Source organism: Periophthalmus magnuspinnatus, chromosome 21 (assembly GCF_009829125.3).
Source record: "Periophthalmus magnuspinnatus isolate fPerMag1 chromosome 21, fPerMag1.2.pri, whole genome shotgun sequence".
Taxonomy (NCBI): Eukaryota; Metazoa; Chordata; class Actinopteri; order Gobiiformes; family Gobiidae; genus Periophthalmus; species Periophthalmus magnuspinnatus.
The window spans coordinates 21,293,139-21,315,125 of record NC_047146.1 but is presented as its reverse complement, the minus strand read 5'-3'; the positions used below and the strand labels follow the sequence as shown (position 1 = coordinate 21,315,125).

General features: G+C 40.1%; 1 protein-coding gene across 1 annotated transcript in view; it reads right to left on the bottom strand.

Moving 5' to 3' along the window:
- itgav (integrin, alpha V) overlaps positions 1-15,080 on the bottom strand; it is a 37,131-nt gene extending 22,051 nt beyond the window's left edge. Inside the window, exons 1-11 of the mRNA XM_033986914.2 lie at positions 14,560-15,080; positions 12,062-12,189; positions 5,619-5,710; positions 5,331-5,445; positions 4,515-4,576; positions 4,341-4,386; positions 2,360-2,482; positions 1,543-1,587; positions 1,069-1,112; positions 930-986; positions 790-842 (exon numbers count right to left, since the gene is read on the bottom strand). Coding sequence (XP_033842805.1) covers positions 790-842; positions 930-986; positions 1,069-1,112; positions 1,543-1,587; positions 2,360-2,482; positions 4,341-4,386; positions 4,515-4,576; positions 5,331-5,445; positions 5,619-5,710; positions 12,062-12,189; positions 14,560-14,723 — 929 coding nt within the window. The 5' untranslated portion in view covers positions 14,724-15,080. The remainder of the gene's footprint in view (positions 1-789; positions 843-929; positions 987-1,068; positions 1,113-1,542; positions 1,588-2,359; positions 2,483-4,340; positions 4,387-4,514; positions 4,577-5,330; positions 5,446-5,618; positions 5,711-12,061; positions 12,190-14,559) is intronic.
- Between the last annotated feature and the right edge of the window lie 6,907 nt (positions 15,081-21,987).

The following is a 21,987-nucleotide window of genomic DNA, read 5'->3' as shown; positions in this document are numbered from 1 at the left end:
ATAACTTTAGGAGAGATTTATTGTTTTTTAAATAAATATCCAAACTTACGATCCACAAATTTTGAACAGTATCATTGTTAGGGATTCTGGGATGTGCCCAAAAACTTGCCAAAAGTAATCCTATGGCTTAAAGTCCTTTCAACTGACAACACTTTATTACTACAATTGTATTGATACTGACAGAGAAGATGTCATTTTATTTTGTTTCATGTGGATAGGCCCAGTAATTACAGAGATATTAACCATGATCCGGGTCAACAAATCTGCAATCTGACAGCTGAACGGCAAATTCCACCACAGAATTCTGATCTGTCCTCTAACTCAGTGTTAAAGAAGATCTACTGTGCTTGTGTCTGCTATGTAGTTATAATCTATGACACCCATGAATCATCATCATTAATTATGGTATAATCGGAACATTTTAAATCACATACTCATCTAAAACATCATGACAACGAGACATGCAGCAGTCGGCTCCTCCAATGGACAGTTGCAGATAACGCTAGCAAGGAGTTTTTATTTTTTTCCATTTGTACCAAAATGACTGAATAAGAAAATAAAACTGGAGAACAAAGTAAGTGCAGAGCTGTGGGCGTATGCTGGCAGCAGTGAAAACAGGGGTTGATCAGCAAAATGCCGTTTTGAAGATAAGCAATTAAAGATTGTTCAAATATGCATGAATCACTCCACAACTTTGGGTGAGTAAATGGTGAGGGGAAACAACTATAACATGGTTGCATTCATAATAGGTGCATACTAGGTGCTTGTTAAAGTACAGTAGAGTCTTACCCATCTCCGTTAATATCAGTAGCTGCAACGGAGTGTCCGAAATAGGCCGCCATCTTTAAAAAAAAATAAAAGGTGATACCAAAACATAACAGAAAATTATCTACATAAAATCTGTGTCAAAAAACATTGCTCTCGCTCACCTGTGTCCCTGTAAAGTTCACCACTGACTCCATGTTCCGGCCATTGAAGATATTCACCTGAAATCAACCAACGCTAATTATTATTATTACTGTAAATTGAATCTTGATTTTTGTATTTTTTTTCTATACTTATACTTACATAACCCAGTGCTTTGTCTCCTCTTGGCACACCAGTGACGTAATCTGTTCAAAAGAGAAAGGACGGTTAGATTTGGATAAACTTTATTTTACATTTTTTTATAATTTAAATATTTAACATTTTTATTCATTTAACAAAATGTCTGTGTAATCTCTCAGTTGTCCAACTCTGATCCATAGCAAAAGACGAAATTAAATCTGTCAACTGGACGAAGGGTTGTAGAAGTGAAAAAGTTTCGCTGCTCGTCCAAGCTGCTTCTTCAGTCCAGAAATGAAGAAGCGGCTTAGATGTTAAATACAAAACGCAATAAAAACACATAATATAAAATCACAAGGAAACAAAACACCGAGGGCTAAGATAAGATACTTCAAAGCAAAGTTGGAGACAAATAGCCCGTCTCATTGCACACTCCATACACAGTCTTACTATATCAAATTATAGAATGCTAATGCTAACACTACACAGGCTACTGACCATCATATCCGTCATTATTGAAGTCTCCCACAGTCACAGAGTAACCTAGGAACAAACAAAGAGTAAGCAAAACGGAACAAATATAACAGATATAATGCAATGTCATCATGCCATAGAATAGATGGATGGGACTTTTGCCAAGACACTAGTGCTATCTGCAACTTTAGGATTTAAATCTTATAGAACCTCAGATTGATGAAGATGGCAAATTAAAATGTTGCTTTTTAAAAGAGTTTTACTGTTTTTCATTTTACAATTTGTTTTTCTCTTTTCTTTTTTATGAAATGTTTTTATTGATTGAGACCTTTTTAGGGTCTCAACCAGTATTAAAGCCTGGACTAAAGCCTGGACTAAAGCCTGGACTAAAGCCTGGACTAAAGCCTGGACTAAAGCCTGGACTAAAGCCTGGACTAAAGCCTGGACTAAAGCCTGGACTAAGGCCTGGACTAAAGCCTGGACTAAGGCCTGGACTAAGGCCTGGACTAAGGCCTGGACTAAGGCCTGGACTAAGGCCTGGACTAAGGCCTGGACTAAGGCCTGGACTAAAGCCTGGACTAAAGCCTGGACTAAAGCCTGGACTAAAACCTGAAATAAAACCTGAAATAAAACCTGAAATAAAACAGGACAAAACCAGGACAAAAAGAGGACTAAAACAGGACTACACTGATCCAGGACTACATGAGATTATACCTGGACTACACCTGGACAAAACCAGGATTTAACCAGAACTAGATCAGAACAAACCCTGAAATAAACCAGGATTAAAAACCAGGACCAAACATCTCAGAGAGTCTTATGTAAGCGTACAGATCCGTACCCAGGTAGCTGTCATCGTACTGGGCTCCTGCAGACCGCGTGGCCATTGTGTTGCTGTACTGAATGATGTAGTCTTTGTTGTAACGAGCGAAAATCTCAGAAATGTCATCAGAAATCAGCTGACCTGCAGAGGAAAAATAGAATTAAGCATTTAAAATATCATTTATAAACATCACAATAGTATAATTTAAGTAGTATTTGCACATTTAATTATTTTATGTTAATGCAGAGGATGTAAGAACAATAAAATCATAAAGTTGTAAAGTAAAGTTGCTGTAAAGTTTTTAGTGCAATAAACAAAATCAAAATGAAAAAATAAATAAATAAATAAAAAGGTACATACTGTGGGTTTAGCAGATGATAATTAAACTGTTGGCTGGCAGTGTGTTGTATTGAAAACATTAATAAAATAAAAGCAGTAATGTAGCTAGGGATGCACTGATACCGATACTAGTATTGAATATCGGCACCGATCTAGGAAATTTAGCTGGATCGGGTATCAGCTGCAACATATCGGTTCAGCCAGTATCCTATTTAGGCCTTTAATTTGATGTAATGAGACTATTTACTGGCTAATGTACACCTAGAACCTCTCATAATGTTTAAACTTTAATTCATACAAAGCAGGTCAGTTGTTAGTTGCAGCAAAGATACCAAATACATACAACAACTGGATCGATTTTGTAATAAGTTCACTGTTTTTTGTGGAAAAAAAGGCCATTCTCCATCCTTACACTGGTATCGGTTAATATTGGGTATCAAATACGTAAAGCCAGAGTACCGATATCGATATCAGAGCTGAAAAGGCTGGATCAGTGCTTCTCTAAATGTACCAGTGAATAGTAAGTGGTTAAATAATAAAGTGGTTAAATAAAGTAAACTTGTAGAGTTTACATTTTAGGAAGGAGAGAGTCCAAAAACAACATGGCAGTTTGTTTACAAGACGATTGGTTGAAAAACAGCCCACGTAAGGTCTCATTAAAGCAGCCACAGGCAGCAGCGTTAACGAGGAGATAATGGTGAACAGGCAAAGAGAAAAGGGAGAGGAGAGAAAGAAGGAGCTAGGGGAGGAGGAGAGAGGGAGGAGGAGAAAGAGGGAAGGAGAAAGAGGGAGAGGGAGGAAAAGAGAAACAAGAGAGGGACAAAGAGGGAAGGGGGTGAGAAAGATAGAGGTGTGCAGAGAACAGAGAAAGATGAAATAGGATTGAAGGAGTTTAGAAAGAGAGAGACAGAGAAAGAAAGAAAGAAAGAAAGAAAGAAAGAAAGAAAGAAAGGAAGGAAGGGATGGAGGAAGAGAAGACAGATGAAATGGTGTGGTAGAGAGATAAAAAGAGAAAAGGGGGGAAAGAGGAAGACAGAGAGAGAAAGATGGGGTGAGAAAAAAAGAAGAGGGGGAAGAGAGAAAGAGCAGGCAGAACAGAGGGGAAGTGGGAGGGGTTTGGGAGAGAGGTTTGGTTCGGTAAAGGAGGTGAGAGAGATGAATGGAGAAGAGAGAGAAGAAATGGGGGAGGGACAGAAAGAGGAGAGTGTTAAATTTAGAGACAAGAGAGCAAAAGCTTAGGGAAAGAGGGAAGGAGAGGAGAGGTGACAGAGCGTGAAAGAGTGAAAAGGGAGGAGGAGGAGGAGGAGGAAGAGGAGAGAGAGACTGAGTCAGCATGAAAGCTTTTGGTCAGTGAAGTCCCTCCCTCGCCCTCAGACAAACAGGATTACCAAATAACAGCTGGGCCCAAACCGATGATTAGAGAAACACGCTTTAGTCATGTGTGGCTCACCAAGACAGGCACCTTATCTGAACCAGTGGTAGAAATAGAAGTACCTACTACTTTAAAGTAATTGTAACAGTAGTATTCTTAGTAAAATAAGTAGTAGCAGTAGTAGTAGTTGTGGGCATAATAGTAATAGTAATAGTAGTAGTAGTAAATGAGTAGTACTTGTGGTGGTAGAGTAATAATAGTAGCAGTAGTAGTTGTAAAATAACTTACCCTGCCAGTAGAAGCTGCCTGGTCCTCCCACCACCACTTTGTCGTTCTGCACCAAAAATAACTTGTTTTAGTTACGCCAAGACATTAGTGGAACAATGGATTTGTTCATCAATATTTATGGATTCCAGAAGCTTTAAGGAATTGTTTAAAAATATCTCGTGTTATTGTACTCACCTTCACAAAGTCTGCACTGAACCCGGCCTGACAGAAGCCCTGCCCTTCAGGAGTGTTGGCGCCTGGACACAAGTGAGGAAAAAAAAAGTTAAAATGTACTATATTGTTACTAGCCCTGCAAGATTAATCATAACTGAATTGAAAACGCAATTTGAATAGACACAATAAGTAAATAACAAAGGATGACATTTTTTCACACTGAGCTCCTTCTGTGTTACTTTAAAATATATTACTCAGATATAAGTAAATGGCTTAAATAATTATGCATTATTATTTGAAAATATTTGTTGGATTCAAACTGTTTCAAGTTATTAGTTCGACTTTGTTTAGAGCTGTATTTAGTAATATAACAGTAATTAAATCTAATCTGTATGCATCCATCTATTCTAAAACTCTAAGCAAGCCGTTGATGTCACCAAGCCAATTTACAGGTCAGATCTGTGGAGAGGTGACCCCACTCACAGTGAGAATGCATTTTCAAGTTTTGTTTTGTTTTTTTTCTTGCAAACACCAGCAATTACAGGAATCCAATATTGACCTCATTCCGCCCCACCCATTTTTGCCTCTAAACTTCATCGATTAAGAAGGAATCCAATTTATTTCAATTTGAGAAGTTTTACAGCTAAAATATGATATAAAATAAGTTGATTTGTGTAAAATGTTCAAAGTACATGTGCTCCAATAAATCAATAATGCTCTGATTCTCTGGGAAGCTTTAAAATGGCTTTGTAGTCACTGTAGAACTTCATACAAATAACGATGTCGAGGTTGATCTCTCACAGGGAAAGTTACACAGTGGACAATGTTTGTACTCACTGGATCTGCAGGGAGAATATTCCACCACTGAATCTTTATTTTTCAGGAAACACGTCCCGACTGGCTCGCGCTCCGAAAAGCCATATGTCGACCACTGGTACAGGGGAGCACAGGCCTGGAAGAGAGACAAGGGACAGGCTAACCACTCTGCCACAGTAACACAGGGAGGACATGCAGACTTCACTCAGATCAGGAGTCTAACCCACAACCTCCATACTGGGTGAAGGAGCCAGGATAAGCACTGCACAGTAACACAGATGTAAAGGTTTATTTAAGTTCGTGAGTTACCAGGATGTGCTCTCCAAATGACCGCACCGATGCTCCAAACCACTGTTTAGACTTGAACTCCATCTGAGCTCCAGCTGCGTTCTTTCGGTCATCTGTGAAAGAGAGAAAGAAAGAGAAGGAGAGGGAAGATGAGAGGAAGAGAGAGAAAAGGGGGAGAGAGGGGGTAAGAGAAAAAGAGAGGAGAGAGTGAGAAAGAGAGAAAAAGAGGGGGGGGGAGAGATTAGCATTGATATAAACATTTGGGTCAACAAAGTGAACAACATACTGCAAAACATTACAGGTACTACAATACGCACCACTTGCAAACAATTCAAAGTTGCTTATAATTGAGTGTCCTGGTGTTTGGGACTAGACTTATTTTAGACTTTTATCTTCTACACTAGTTTCAGACAATTCAAAGTTACTTATGAGTGTACTGGTCCCAGTTTGATCCTGGTTTTGGTCCTTTTATTCTCATTTTATGTATTGCTGAGGAATATTATTTACTTCAAACTGTTTAGGAGAGCAATTTTATTAGAGTTACTTAAATGTTAAAAAATGTGTATAGTACCAGCTGCTGCCTGTGTTAGACTCAAACATGAGACCGCTCCATGAGCTCAGAGTTACAGAGGCGTGGGCGGATCTGAACAGGACCATAAAGTGTGGGTGAGGAATGGTGAGGAAATACAAGGTTGAGGGTTACACAGGCGAGAGCATTCACAACTGACTCAATGAAGTCTTTTTGTATATAAAAAGTAATAATCTATTAGTAAAGGCCTCTACAAACATGTTCTGAAATTAGGAACATGCATTTATTTTAATTATACTGAGATAAAATACTCTGTAGATGGCAATGATCAACTTGTGTCTGTTTAATAGGAGAAAGGCATTTAAATCTATCAGACTTGTTTCTATCTCTTACAAATTTTTAAGCACATTGCTTGTATTCACATGCACATGCTTTAGAACAGACACGTGACAGAAGCAGAATGGGCCTGTGCAGCCCATAAAGTTTGGGTGAGCCCAAAGAAAGCATCACTGTGACATGGCTTTTGTTTAAAAAAAAAAAAATGACAAAAGGATGTATGTAAACTTTTAGCCTTATCACCCTAACCTTGTGATACTGGTTGACAAACTCCTGCATCTTGACATGCTCCCACGGGTACGGACCAAAAGAAATATCTGCTTTCTTCAGTAGAAAATTTTACTTTTTTGTTTTTGAAAAACGTGCAGAGGAAAGTGTTTTATGCATTTGTGGACGGGTAAGATGTCTGTACTTTTCCCTCAACTGGATTTAACAACATTTTTCGGCTTGTACTACTCTTGTGATGTTTCAGCCAGTCAGCTTGGAGTATTCATTTGAACTTCCCCATAGGTCCTGATCACAATCAGTGACTTATCACACACCACTAATGTGAAGCACTTAATTTGGAGTGATACACTTATCAATCTGGAATCACCCAGGGTATCATCTTGTGCTATCTGAAATGTGTTTCTTGAACTAGTTCATATTTGCGTGTTCACTGTGAACTGTTAAAAAATAAAAATCACAAATCTGACCAGTACCACAATTTAAGAAGCACTGCTCTGGGCAGTTAGAGGCTAACGGTTTTAGCAGCTAAAGCTGTTAGTGGTTAATGACAACGTGCCCCAGTTTCTGTTCGTTACAATAGAACCTTTGTCACAGTCTGACCTCTGTATAGAGCTGGCCTCCGGTTTATTGGACGAGAGTAAATTGAATATTTGTGAATAAATTTAATGCTTACAGTTATAAAATGCAATGACTTTTTACCAACATTATATTATTATTTTATGATAGGTAATTTGTCAAAAGTACTCTTTGTATAGCAGTGTATTCAGTATTCTTCTTGAACAAATTCACTCAACTTTATTTTCACTTGTTTTGTTTGGGAAAAAAAAAACATCAGTTGTTAGTTTTCTGCCAAACTTCATGCACTTGTTATACTGTACATTTATTTTAAAAACTTTTCAGACGACCTGGTTGAGTCATGGTTTAAGTCTATTTCATCGTTGTTTATTAAGGTCCTCTTCTAGTCTTAAACCTATTTAAGTTTGGATTTAGGCCATGTTTAGCCCCACTTTAGTCCTGTTCTGTCCATATATTCACAGTAAGCAAACTAGAAAGCACAGCAATAGCCCAGCTTAAACATGAAACCTATAATAATGACCACATTCCTACATTTATTTATTTATTTATCTTTATTTATACAGGGGGACCCAATGAGAGCACTTGGGCTCTCTTTTTCATGGGTGCCCTGTTTAAAATACAACACAAACCGAAAAAACAAATCAATAATTAACAAGCAGGTGAGGTATTCTGGCAGTTTTTGAAGTAATCCCTTATAGATAAACTTAATGCAGTGCTGTTCTCTTCTAACAGACAGTAATGGCCAACCCACTTTTTCATAGAGCGTACAGTGATGAGTTACAAATCCATCACCTGTAATAAAGCGAAGGGCGGAGTGAAATAGTGGATCCAATGGTTTCAAAGCAGAGGCTGAAGTCTGCATATACACCACATCCCCATAATCCAATACGGATAGGAAGGTTGCTTGCACCATTTCTTTTCTGTAACTCATTGGGATACAATATTTGTTTCTGTAATAAAATGATAATTTAGATTTTAAACTATTACATAATTCTGAGATATGTTTTTTAAAGGACAAGTTTTCATCAAGCCAAAATCCAACATATTTATAAGTGTCGACTCTTTCAATGGATGTACCATTTAGTGTGTAAAGGTTTGTAGCTTGCATGTTACTGAAATGTTTTTTAGAAAAAAAAATCATATACTTAGTTTTACTTGCATTCAAAAACAGCTTAAGATTTATGAGGGAGTTTTGGATTTCATTAAAATCTTGCTGCAGTTTTAAAAGTGCCTGATCAGCAGAAGGAGCACTTGCATACAAAACAGCATCATCTGCATATAAATGTATGTGGCTTTCTTTTAAATTGTGACCAATAGAATTAATAAAAATAGTAAAAAGTAGGGGGCCCAAAACTGAGCCTTGAGGCACTCCTTTACTTAAAGTTAAAAAATCAGATTTAAAACCATCGGCTACTACTACTACTACTGCCTGGGTTCTGTTTGAAAGATAATTTTGGAACCAGTTACATGTAGCATTGTCAAGTCCAATCTGCTTCAGACGGTTCAGGAGGACTCCATGATCCACTGAATCGAACGCTTTAGTTAAATCAATAAACAGAGCTACACAATCTTGTTTATCATCAAGGGCTGAGAAAATGTCATTTAAAACTTTTGTGGTTGCAGTGACAGTACTATGCCCTTTTCTGAAACCCGACTGATAAGACTTCAAAATGGAGAAATTATTTAAATAACCTTTAACTTGATTTGAAACCAACTTTTCGAAAACTTTTGCAAGACAAGGTAATTTAGATATTGGCCGGAAATTATTTACATTTTTAGTTGTCCCACCTTTATGTAAAGGCAAAACATGTGCCATTTTCCATAATTCCGGTATAATTGCCATTTGAATTGACAAATTAAAAATATGTAAAAGAGGTTGAATTAAATATGAATTAAATTAGGTTTGTTATTATTAGTAATATTGACAATTGTCAACCAAGTTACACGACCTCCGATAATTTCTTTCATTTCTACGAGATATTCTACGTGAAATATGCACATTAATGTGTTTTAATGCGGAATCTAAACCGGGGGGCGCTGGTTTTGTCAAAGAGTCACCTGAGACGCTCTTTACTCTATGCATAAGTAGTCATTCAGTAGGTCTAATAGGTGCAGACTCCAGCGTTAGTTTGATATTGTCACATAGGTCTATAAGATTAAAACCCCACCTAACAATATATCAGCTTTGCTCAAGTTCAAATTAGTCCACAAACTTCCAGTAAGTAATAAACTTTTCTCCTTTATAATCTCCCTGTTCATTTCAGAGAATAGTTTGGTTTGCTAAAGCACTGGTGCCTTAGGTCTGTGATTACTTCATCACCTGCAAATGAATCACAACTTACTTCACCTAAACGTCCCTTGAGGAAATAAAATGGGCAGATTCCCACAAGCTAGATTTATTCCAATGTCCCAATACTGATGTTTGCAATAAGCCCTGATCTGGGTTAGGTACACGTTATCATCCTGTAGAAATTTACCCTCTGCATTTGACCCGACCCATACTCAGTCACAGAGGAATTCGGACAAAAAATGTTTGCAAAATTTAATTGTGAGATATCAATAAAATCCAACTGACATTGATCTTCTGAGAGACGGTATTATGCAATAACAATGTTCCCTCATCAAAAACATGTCTAAAGAGGTTTAAGATGTTATCCGTGCATGTTTGAGTCATTTTGTGATCTCTCCGAACTGACTGTAACGTCATACAATCAGCATGCAATCAGCTCGAGGTAAGGTATGCATGAGTTGAAAGTTTTAGGGCTGGATTACTAGAAACTATCTTTTTTTTTGAGAACATAGCATACCATTTACACAACTGTACCCTCTGTCCTGAAACTCTCTTATCAGAATGTTCCAGTCTGTTATTTTTCTGCACATCTGACCACACATCTCCCCTTACTGACTAATGCGTGTTGTCTGACAGGAAGCAGCCTGCAAGTGACAGAAATATCAGAACATTTTCCTCCCAAAAAAAATATAGAGTAAGAGACAACCCACTACGAAGTACCCACAATCAGATATTAAAATTGTACTTCGGAAAACGACATTTTTGAGGTTTTGGTCACGTTATAGTATTGTTTCAGCATCAAAAGAATGCTGGAATTGTGTTTTCTGTTTAAGTTGTTTTAAGGTCCTATATTACACAAAATTTACTCTTGAGAGCTTTAAGCCATGTTAGAATCTTGTTACCTCTTCAAAAAACATACCTGAGTTCTGTTGTGTTTCATTCACACATGTTAAAGTAACCCTTTATCTGTCAATATCCTCAAAACTCAAAATGCTCTGTTCAAGCTACTTTTTACCTTTAGTTCAGCAGAGATACCATTAAAACTCCCCCTTCACATTACACCTAACAATGTTTATAAATTATATCTATTGGAATCCTTATTTTCATTTTAAACTCCGATGGTTTGAGATGTGTCTGCACTTGTCCCTTTAAAGCTCACATTCTTAGATCTGTCCAAACACGAGGCAGAGAGACGCCTTAACTATTACCCCATCAGTAAACCATACTGCAGGACACACATTTAAGACACTGAATTATCATTATCAACACAGACCTTATAACTAGATGCTGACAGCAATCACAACCCGAGACCTCAACATAAAGACCATATCGTAGTAATCTAAACCAGGCCTAACCCAGAAATAAACCAGGACTGAACCAGGTCTAATCCAGAACTACCAAGGACTAAACCAGGATTAAACCATGACTGGACCAGGACTAAACCAAGATGGAACAAAGACAGGTCTATGGGTCGTGACTTAACCATAACATGGAGTAGGATTAAACCAGGACTGAATCAGGACTAAAAAGAACTAGATCAAAATTAGACTATGACTAAACCAAGACTGATCCAAGGTCTAAATCTTTCTTTGCACCACTTTGAGATATTGATCACTGCAGCCATTGAAAACCCAGTATTAACATGCACCATATATAAATTCACAAGATAATTAAACAGCAATAGTAAACTGTTATCTTAGATATTGTGATATTGCCAAATGTTAAGACCAAAACAAGCAAAAGATGCAATAGTAAAACTCCTCAGTATACTGTCAGAAATGTGCCAAAGGAGCAGAGTTTGAGAGGCCCAGGGAACACTCAGAGTTTATGAGTTTACACAGAACCAGACCTTTGAGGCTATAAAAGGCTAACAGGGATGTAGCCAGCACAGTACATGACAACAAACAGTAAAGGATAATCATCTTAAACAACTTAAGTAGGTGCCATATTATTTTTGCATAAGTAATTCCCATTTTAGAACTCACAATGTGCATTTAAGTGCAATGGAATCAGTTATATTATGATTATATTATGTTATGTTTTTGTAAAATGAATATTCAGTTACAATGCATGTTTTAAACAAATATAGCATTCATCTTAGACAGAAGCATGAAAGGTGTTATTACATTTACACCACTTTGGCATTTGTCAAATGTGACCATTCTAAACACATTCACCATTTGATCAGCACTTTGGGCCATGCTTGAGCTAAACTAGGCCTAAAACTGGACAGAATCTGACTAAAACCAGGACATAACAGGTCTAAACCAGGTCTATGCCCGAAACAGACCACAACTAAAGCATCACTTAACCAAGACTAAACCAGGACTAAACCAGGACTAAACCAGGACTAAACCAGGACTAAACCAGGACTAAACCAGGACTAAACCAGGACTAAACCAGGACTAAACCAGGACTAAACCAGGACTAAACCAGGACTAAACCAGGACTAAACCAGGACTAAACCAGGACTAAACCAGACATTTGTGCAGTCTTGGCTCATACCTGAGCTGTCGAACTGCAGCTGCTGACAGTTGGAGGCAGCGGACCAGGGGCAGCTATAGACGGCTCCTCTCTCCACCACAGAGCTGGAGCCAGTTGTGTTCGCCCTGGGAGCTCCAATCAATACGGACCTGGAGACGAGAAGAACAAAGTGAGGGCAGAACCAGGAATAGAACCGAGATAGACCAGAGATAGACCAGGACTGAATGAGGGTTACACAAGGACTAGAGCGGGGCTAGAGCGGGGCTAGAGCGGGGCTAGAGCGGGGCTAGAGCGGGGCTAGAGCGGGGCTAGAGCGGGGCTAGAGCGGGGCTAGAGCGGGGCTAGAGCGGGGCTAGAGCGGGGCTAGAGCGGGGCTAGAGCGGGGCTAGAGCGGGGCTAGAGCGGGGCTAGAGCGGGGCTAGAGCGGGGCTAGAGCGGGGCTAGAGCGGGGCTAGAGCGGGGCTAGAACGGGGCTAGAACGGGGCTAGAGCGAGGGCTGAGCGAGGGCTGAACGAGGGCTGAACCAAGATTAAGCCAGGACTAAACCAGAACTTAACTAGGAGTAAAGATTAAGTAGTGTAGGACTATGGTCTAATGTGTACTTTATTAATCTCTCGTGAGGAAAATAAATTCTCTGCATTTGACCCATCCTTCAATGCCACTGGGGCAAGTTGTCAGGAGTAGTGGGTAGTGAGTAGTATTGGGCGCCACAGTGCAGTACATGGGGATCCATCTCCACATATTGAGTTTGGCTTGCTAAATGTGGACTGAACCTGGTCTAAACCAAGACTAAACCAGGACTAACTGAACAGGACTAACCTCAGACTAAAGCAGGACTCTGACTGACTGCATTATGGATTTCATTAACATAAAAAGATACTTCAGTACAAAAAAAGTAAAACCTTTTTCAAAATCTGAATTCTGCTCCAAAACACGTGCTTTTACTGACAGAGGATTGGCTGTAGACCTCTCCATTAAAAAGACACAATCACTGACAACTACAATCTCAATCTCTATTCAAATTTGCCTAACTGCACTTCCCTAAATGTTCAAAATATAATTATGAAGTATATAGTTTAGATTTTTTTTTAAACATCCAAAAACTAAAACAGTTTTAGCTTTCAACACGGGACTATTTCATCATTTTTGAGGTTGAGGACAACAGAAAACCTTGCCATTCTTCCTCTTTTCTGATAATAAAAAGAACAAATGTGTTTTTCTAAATATCACTCATTCCAAGCTGTGTAGAGGAAAAGCTGGAATCTCAAATTACATTGTTGAACAAAAGTGGCACTCTTATTGCAGCAAACTTGAAAGTAACAGTTTGGTTTGGGGCTGAAGTGAAAATACCCTTTAGGGAAACAATAAGAGCACTGTTTGCAATCTTGTTTTCATTTTAATATCACATTTGCCAACTCCAGAAAACCTAAAACAATCTAAACCAGGCTAATGCTGTGTGCACAAACGAGTTTAACCCAAGTGGTATTGAATAATGGGTCAAGTGCAGAGGACATATTTCCCAACAAGGACCTTAAAGTCTATCTGTGTCATACCTACTGAGGAAGGCAACTGGTAACATTATACAATTTTCAGGATTAATTTTAAATCTGGACTATGATGACGTGATGTAGGTTAGGCTACTTTAGAGACTTTCTCAAATAACTCGACTAAACAAGGACTAAACCAGGATTTCCACTGAATAATGGAGATTTTTGGGCCACTGGAACCATTTCCCGAACAAGTAACTTAAAAAAACACATTTGAAAAACACAAATATTTCTGTAAATCATCCCTTAAAGGTGCACGGTCTGCCACCTGCTTATTTCTATGGAGATGTTATTGCTTTGCCTGGAATGCTTCACAGTGTGGCAAATAAAGTCACAAAAAATCAACATGGGGACAAGCAGGTGACGCCACTGGGCCAAGGTAAGATCTGCGAAGAGGCGACACTGCACACAGAAAGAACGCAGGTTTCCCAAGACAATAAACAACTGTACTTGAGTAAATGAAAGATGTTCAGTGCCACAACATAAAACATTTTAGACAGAGCAATAACATCTCCATGGAGACAAGTATGCCTAGCAGCCTCTCTACCAGAAAAGTTACATAGTGCATCTTTAAAATTGTGATTAAACTAAACCTGGTGTTTAAATGCACTGCTGGACTTAAGTGTAGTCTATACCAAAAAATAAACACATAACTGGTGGCTTCATGAAAACAATAGTCCATTTTACACCATCTAATTACATATCCCTGATTCTCCACAGCCCACGTGGTCTTAAATACTTTGAGTTGGTGATTAGAACTCTCTCCATCAATCATCAGGCCATTTCCTTTTATGGAAATAAGCACACAATTGGCCAAACAAGCTGTATTGGCTTGATAAGGTACATGTGGGTAGTTATTGTGAGTTTGAGAGTTGTAGATGTTACAGATTTCTAGAGAGGTGTGGCAGTGTTTTATGTTGTTTGATTGCTATTGTCACAGTCACTGCAAGCTAACTGATGGTCAACACTTACTTTGAGGTGGAGGGAGTGAAAAAGTCCACGGAAAAGCCAAAGTAGCTGCCTTGGGGTCCGGAGAACACGGAAGGCTTGTCCACATCCAGGTTGAATGAGCTACAGTGTTGAAAATAGTGCAAATATAGCAATACCAAAGCGCGCAACAAAATCCACAGTGCCATAATGTTTTGGGTTTTTTTTGGTTAGCTACAATGGATCAAAACACGCAATGGAGTGGCAAATGTCGTGTTATACGTGTTTAAACCTCAGTCCTGAACAGATTCGCCCTCCGAGCTCTCTCCGCTGTCATGTACGCGTCTAATTATCCGTCATGTTCGCCGTTTTCTGTTAAATCCACGCGTTTGAGAAGGGACCTCCGTGCGTCTCGATCCCCTTACGGTCGGATGTAGTTACATGAGCCGGGGAAGAAGCGGCGGTGGCGGGGACCCGAGCCAGGGAGAGGCCGTGGACGTGTTTGTATACGAGTGAGTGGAGAAGTGTGTCATCGCAGGCTTGTTCCAAAGAGTGGGTTTGGCCACAAGGGAAACACATTACGCACGACTTCCGGGTGGCGCTTTCAAAATAAAAGTTAAAAAAAAATTACGAACGATTACACTGTATTAGACTAACAATTTTGGTCTGTTGTCGGCTCCATCCCTGCTCTACTTTTGTCTTATACACTTACTTAGATTTGCTACTCAGTTCTAGAGCACGTGACTTTAGTTTGGGAGGAAGTGAGCATTGGCCTGATATAATAATAAATAATAAACTTAATGAAACGCACTGAAATGATTGGAATTTTTCATGGTGGGTAGGACTTTAAAAACATTGAGGAGCATTGTCTTACTGATTACTACTTGATAGTGTTACAAGTTGGGTATCATATGCAATATAAAGCTGAACATGGACAAATAAAACAAAACATGTCTGGGTATGTTTTTGATGGGGAAAAGATTATGATATGATTAACAGTATAGAAAATTGTATGCAGACAGTGAATACGACATTAATCAATGCATTGAATGTATTTAAAGAAAAGACAGGCAGATGAGATGCCTATAGAGCTTTAGTAATTCAATGCTTCTTTGTTTTTTTTGTTTTTTTTTTTGAAGGGTTACTCACTTTAATTTCTGTTTCCTGTCTAGATTCGGTCAAACTTGACAAAGCAGTCACTGCATTGGCCTTCACAAAACCAGTAATACTCACACAGGAAGTTCATTCCAGTCATCAGAAACAAGCATTGGAGTTATGAAAGACACAGGCTGTGCCTTTCAGGAGCGAGAAAGGATTTATACAGGGCTTAGAGAGGACTGATGCTATCTAAAGTGGCCCATTTTGAAATACATTTGCACTCATCCTGGTGGAGCTGTCTCTGGAGTGCAGACATTATCTGGGCCTGAGGCAAGGCAGTGTCAGGGGGCCCTTTATCGGGATTTTTTTTTTTTTAATTGTTGATGATTTTAAAATGCCTATTTTGTACTTCCATAACACAGTCAGGTCAGTTTTGACCCACAGTAGCTTGGGGTCGATTGCCTGGTTTGTCGGCCCATTGGGGTAATATTTCTAGTATGACAGTGTTATTGTAATAGTGCTGTCTAGGTTTAGTTCTGAGTTTTCTCCCAGTTTAGTCCCAGTTGTTAGATGTGTGTGAGTGTGAGCTCAACCTAAGTTACTTTATGCCCTGTGCTGGAGTGGGCCTTTAAAATGAAATGTGTTTTGTGCATCCTGTTATCAACAGTCACTCCTGCACACCACATGCATAGATTGGTTGGCTTGAGATGTTTCACGCACGGGCACAACAGCACTAGGCACTACTACCTGGTTTAATATTATTTGTAGTGCTTTCTGCATTGCAAAAGTTGTTGTCTTTCTTGCGTAGTGTCTGACTCTCCCAGTCTATGTTTGCACACAATCTGAAAACCACCACTGGCTTTGTCACTGTCTAAAGTCTGACTGCACGCCCTTATTTGGTAATCCCTGGATACCCATATATGGTCAATGTGTCCAACAAATATCAGGATAGGAACTTAGGTAGACTAGCAACCACACAGGACGAAGAAAGTCCCTCACTGCTGCCACCAAAGTAGCAGACCAAATGATAAATGGTCACATTTTTTTTATACAGTGCTTTTCCACCTTCAAAGCACTCAAAGCTCTTTTTTTGGGGAGCCTGGTCAAGTCCGTGTCTGTGCTTATTGGAAGGTGGAAACAGCCACATTTATCGACAGATAGATGCTGGATCATGACGCAATCTCACACAAAAAGTTCCTCAGCCTACGTTATTATATGTGCAGATAATTTGAATCTTTGTGACATGTTGTAAACTGTGAATAACTCTACACAAGCAGAGCAAGCAGAGACAACACAACGCTGGATTTCACTTCAGTCATTTTTGTAGTGATAAAATGTAGCCTATAATTTTTTACGCCCTTCGCTCTAATAAAGTAAGCTTTTGAAATGAGCTTTACAACCTTAAATAACCTTTAGCCTTTAGACCAGGGGTGTCCAAACTATGGCCCGGGGGCCAAATGCGGCCCTCAGACCAATTTTTATTGGCCCTCAGGCCTTCAGTTGAACTGGCCCAATTGATCATAATCAGTACTTTTTGTGACAAATTTGAATAATCCTACCAATATAACCTAAATCACATCATATTGCATTGTCATACAGACCTAATATTAATATTTCAATCCTTATTTAAAGTATGAAGTCAAAACTATGTTAAATGCACCATCTGAATTATTGACTGTATTCACCACTGGTCTGTGACCCTCCGTGTGGCACTCCTGCTTTATAAGATCTCAAAATCTTAAAACAGCTAAACACTTTCACTTTTTACTCTTTAAATACAGTTTTAAACAGGTACTTTAATACTTTTACTTGTGTATTTTTTGTATTTTTACTTCAGGTTTCACCAATATTAGATTCATAATAGTGACCAATTGTACCGCTGCATGTAAGTCAGGTTTAGACAGTAAAATAAAACACAAATAATATATATATATATATATATATATATATATATATATACATACACACACACACACACACACACACACACCCCAACACACACACACAAACACAGGGGGGACTATGGAAACTGTGGAATTACTATTAACTAGTCACCTGGCAAATCCAAAGTAAATACCTTTGTATTTTTAAACAGGACTCTACTCCTACTGTGCAATCAGATTTGTTTATTTTAGTGATGCTTGAAACAAACTTGCTCATTGGTCACAAGGAAAATTCTCTCACCTCAAAGTTTAGTGTGCTGCTCATTGAAACCCACTGAGACACAGGCAGAAACATGCAAACTCCACACATAAAAGCAGTGCAGTGTACACAAATGCTACAATAGTGACCTCTTAATCATGAAAACCAGGTACTGGAAGTTAATGTGTTATTAGTTTGTAACTGTTATATATATTTCACAAGAACTATTCCACTGAACAAAGTGCATTGAACACAAAGGACAAAAACACTCAATTGGCATTTCACAAGAATCACAAAAACAACATGTATGCTTTAAGAATATTATATTATTTGAAAGATTTGAAAGGGGGGTGGGGGGTGGGGGGTGGTTCATGTTTTAGTTGATGGGGGAAACCGGAGTACCCGGAGGAAACCCATCCAGACACGGGGAGAAACATGAAAACTCCATACAGGCCTTGCTGTGAGGCATGAGTGTTGCCACCGTGCTGCCCAAACACAAAAACAGAGAAGAGGGGTTGGTCTGGTCTGCTGCAGGAGGAGCCCTCCTCACCACCAGCTCTGTGGGAACAAACAAGACACAGGAAGAGGGGGAGCAGAAAACACAATATCTGATCCCTAACATTTTATATATGTTTTTTTGTTTGATTGCTTCACACTAAAACACAAGAACCACACTATTTACATGCTATTTACAACAGAAATCACAGAATGATCACTAATACACACAGCACTATACTTAACATCAGGCATATTTTGGCAGATTTCTTAATTTTTTTTGTTTTTGTTTTTTTGTTTTTTTATTTCACACTAAAACACAAGAATCACACTATTTACAACAAAACACTTATGTATATTATGATACAGTGTCATAGTTAGTCAGTCATATGTCATAGTTAGTTGGCATCTGTGGAGTCAGAAATGACAGAAAACGGGACATGGATGATCTGAGGGCCCCTGCAATAGCAGCCGCAAGCGTAGCAAAGGGAGCAAGGAGAGCCTTAGCAGGAGGAGCGGGGAGGGGCATGGCACGAGCACCAGGAAGGGACATAGCGGGAGGTGCAAGGAGGACTTTAGCAGGAGGAGCAACACGGGGTTTAGCATAAGGAACAGGGCGGGCCTTACAAAGACGAATACGGAGGGGCTTAGAGGGAGGAGCAGGGAGGGGAATGGAGGGGGCAGCAGGGAAGGGCATGGCAGGGGCAATGGGGGTGGGCATGGCGGGAGCGGACGGGGTGGGCATGGCGGGAGCAGCGGGGAGGGGCGTGGCACAATGAGCAGAGAGGACCATATCACGATGAGCAGAGAGGACCTTAGCACAATGAGCAGAGAAGATCTTAGCATGATGAGCAAGGAGGACCTTAGCAGGAGGAGCAACGGGGGCCTTAGCAAGACGAATACGGAGCAGCTTAGCAAGATGAGCAGGGAGGGGCATCGCAGAAGGAGCAGGGTGTATCTTAGCATGTGGAGCAACGCGGGCCTCAGCAAGACGTATACGGCGCAGCTTAGCACGAGTAGAGAGGCACATAGCACGAGCAGCACGGAGGGGCGTAGCCGTAGCGGTGGGAAGGGGCATGGCGGGGGCAGCAGAGGTGGGCATGGCGGGAGCGGCGGGGAGGAGCATAGCAGGACTAACAGGGAAGACCTCAGGAGGGGGAGCAACACGGGGTTTAGCAACATGAATACGGATCACCTGAGCAGCAGGGAGGGGCATAGTACAATGAGCAGAGAGGACCATATCACGATGAGCAGAGAGGACCTTAGCACAATGAGCAGAGAAGATCTTAGCATGATGAGCAGGGAGGACCTTAGCAGGAGGAGCAACGGGGGCCTTAGCAAGACGAATACGGAGCAGCTTAGCAAGATGAGCAGGGAGGGGCATCGCAAAAGGAGCAGGGTGGATCTTAGCATGTGGAGCAACGCGGGCCTCAGCAAGACGTATACGGCGCAGCTTAGCACGAGTAGAGAGGCGCATAGCACGAGCAGCACGGAGGGGCGTAGACGTAGCGGTGGGAAGGGGCATGGCGGGGGCAGCAGAGGTGGGCATGGCGGGGGTAGCGGGGAGGGTCATAGCGGAAGTGGCGGGTAGGGGCATAGCGAGGGTAGCAAGGAGAGACACGGCGGGGGTAGGCAAGGCGGAGGCGTGTGTGTGTGTATTTGTGTAAATGTGTATGTCTGTATGTGCAAGAGTGTGTGAGGACTTAGCTCCTGATGTGAGGACGTGTGCAGGAGGTCTGGACGTCCGGAGCAGAGCTGGGCTTTGTCTCACACAGATCTGTGGAGAGAAACATTTGTGTCAGATACTGATGCTACAAACAGGGCTCACATACAAGAATACAGCAAACCCAACAGAAGGAACCAAAATGACAAAACTGTAGAGACCAAAACGCTTCTCATGTTGGTTTCTAAAATTTCAGTTTATGCCAAAAGCTGAACGCACATGGCAAAACAGCAATTGTTGAGCTCTTTGCATACATGTTAAATTTGAAGATACTGTTTTGTTATGTTTTAATAAACCCAAATGCATGTGAATGTTTTGAAATAATACATTGGTAGTTGGCTTAACCCAGTTATTCTGGCCTCTCAGTGTCTAACATGTCTGCAGTACTAGATCAACAGTGATTTTGATCAACAGTATTTTGATTATTTATCTAACTCTAATGTATTACCCTGAACTAATATAGTGAATTTGTCATGTTTTAGGTCAACTATATTTGCAGAGTGAAGACATGTTACAGTGCTTTTATGCACAGAGGTACCCAGTACCTGCAAAGAAACTGCATTCAGCGCATCCTCACAGCGCTCGCGAGCGGAGCACTGGTTTTCTCACGCGCACAATACTGACCTTTGAAGTGAGTAGGTCAAAGTTCACCTTAACTTATCTAAACTTCACGTATAATGAACATATGTTTAAGATATTGTCATTTTGAAATCTATATAAACGCAAGGGTGATTAAAAAAAATAGCAACAGAATAAAATTAAATTTTAGATGCAGCTCATTAGTGAGTTGTGCTATTGCGTCATCTATAACAGCCTGTAAAATATGATCTATAACGATTTAGCAGTTTTTGTTTTTTTAAGCAAACTAAGATTACATTTAGTTATCACAGGATTACTGTCACTACTAACTGCTTTTAGTCCACTTTCATCCAGACTACTGCTCTTTGCTCCAGTAGGCCCAGGTGAAAGTGGCGCAGATACATGCCCCAGAATGGAATAAATATGATCAGGATAATAAATAAACATAAATCAGGAATAATAGTACCATACAGTGAATAGATAAGAGGATTAGAGCTGTGACTCACGGGGTCAGGCCCTCTCCCAAAATTAGCCAAGTGCGTTCATCTGCTGATAGCTAACAGTGTATGTACCAAGCTAACAGTGTATGTACCAAGCTAACAGTGTATGTAGCCATGGTAACAGTACATGTGCATTATAGCCACTGCACTGAGAATGGATTAGCCCAAAAGTGAATTCAACTTATGAGTAGGCCAAGTACGTTTTACATTAAAACTAAATTACTCAAGTTGTTGTAAAGATACATAAATAATTACTCAAGTAAATACAGTATTATTATCTGCTGTATTTGACTACTGAGCACTACAGCCTCTGCCTGTGGCCTGTACACAGACTAATCGTTTTCATTTTGTATGAAAAGGAAATCAAACACAGAAGGGCACACATTTCTTTGAATAAACTCACTGTAAGCTTGATCTGGGTTTTGTTAAAATGCCATTTTGATATATTAGTTGTATTCTGTGTAAAACCCCATAACGTGAACATGAAAAGTGACAAACCTCACCTGTTTTCCTCACAAACGTCTCTATTCCGAGTCAGGAGGCGGTCAGTAGACGTCTGGGTGAAGTCTGATACAAAGTTAGGTCTCCTTTCCGAAGAAATCGTCAAATGAAGTCAACAAATGCAGATTTCTGTCGCAGCCGAGGTTTGCAAAATTTGCAGGGATACGGGAGTGTTTGAAACATGCACTTGGCAACAAGAGGACGCAGGTGCGCGCTGACGTCACCACGTGCGCGTCTTTGCGTCATCTATAACCAGGAGAGGATGAAACGCTCAGTTTTGTTAACCCTTTAACCCTATAGCGTCGGATGCTATCGCCGGCGATAGATTCGCGGTTGCGGACTTTCCATTACCGTAACTCCGCAACCGATTGCACTATCAAGTAAATTCAAACGGTGTCTCAAAGCAGAGGCATGGGGCTCTTTAAATGTGTTACT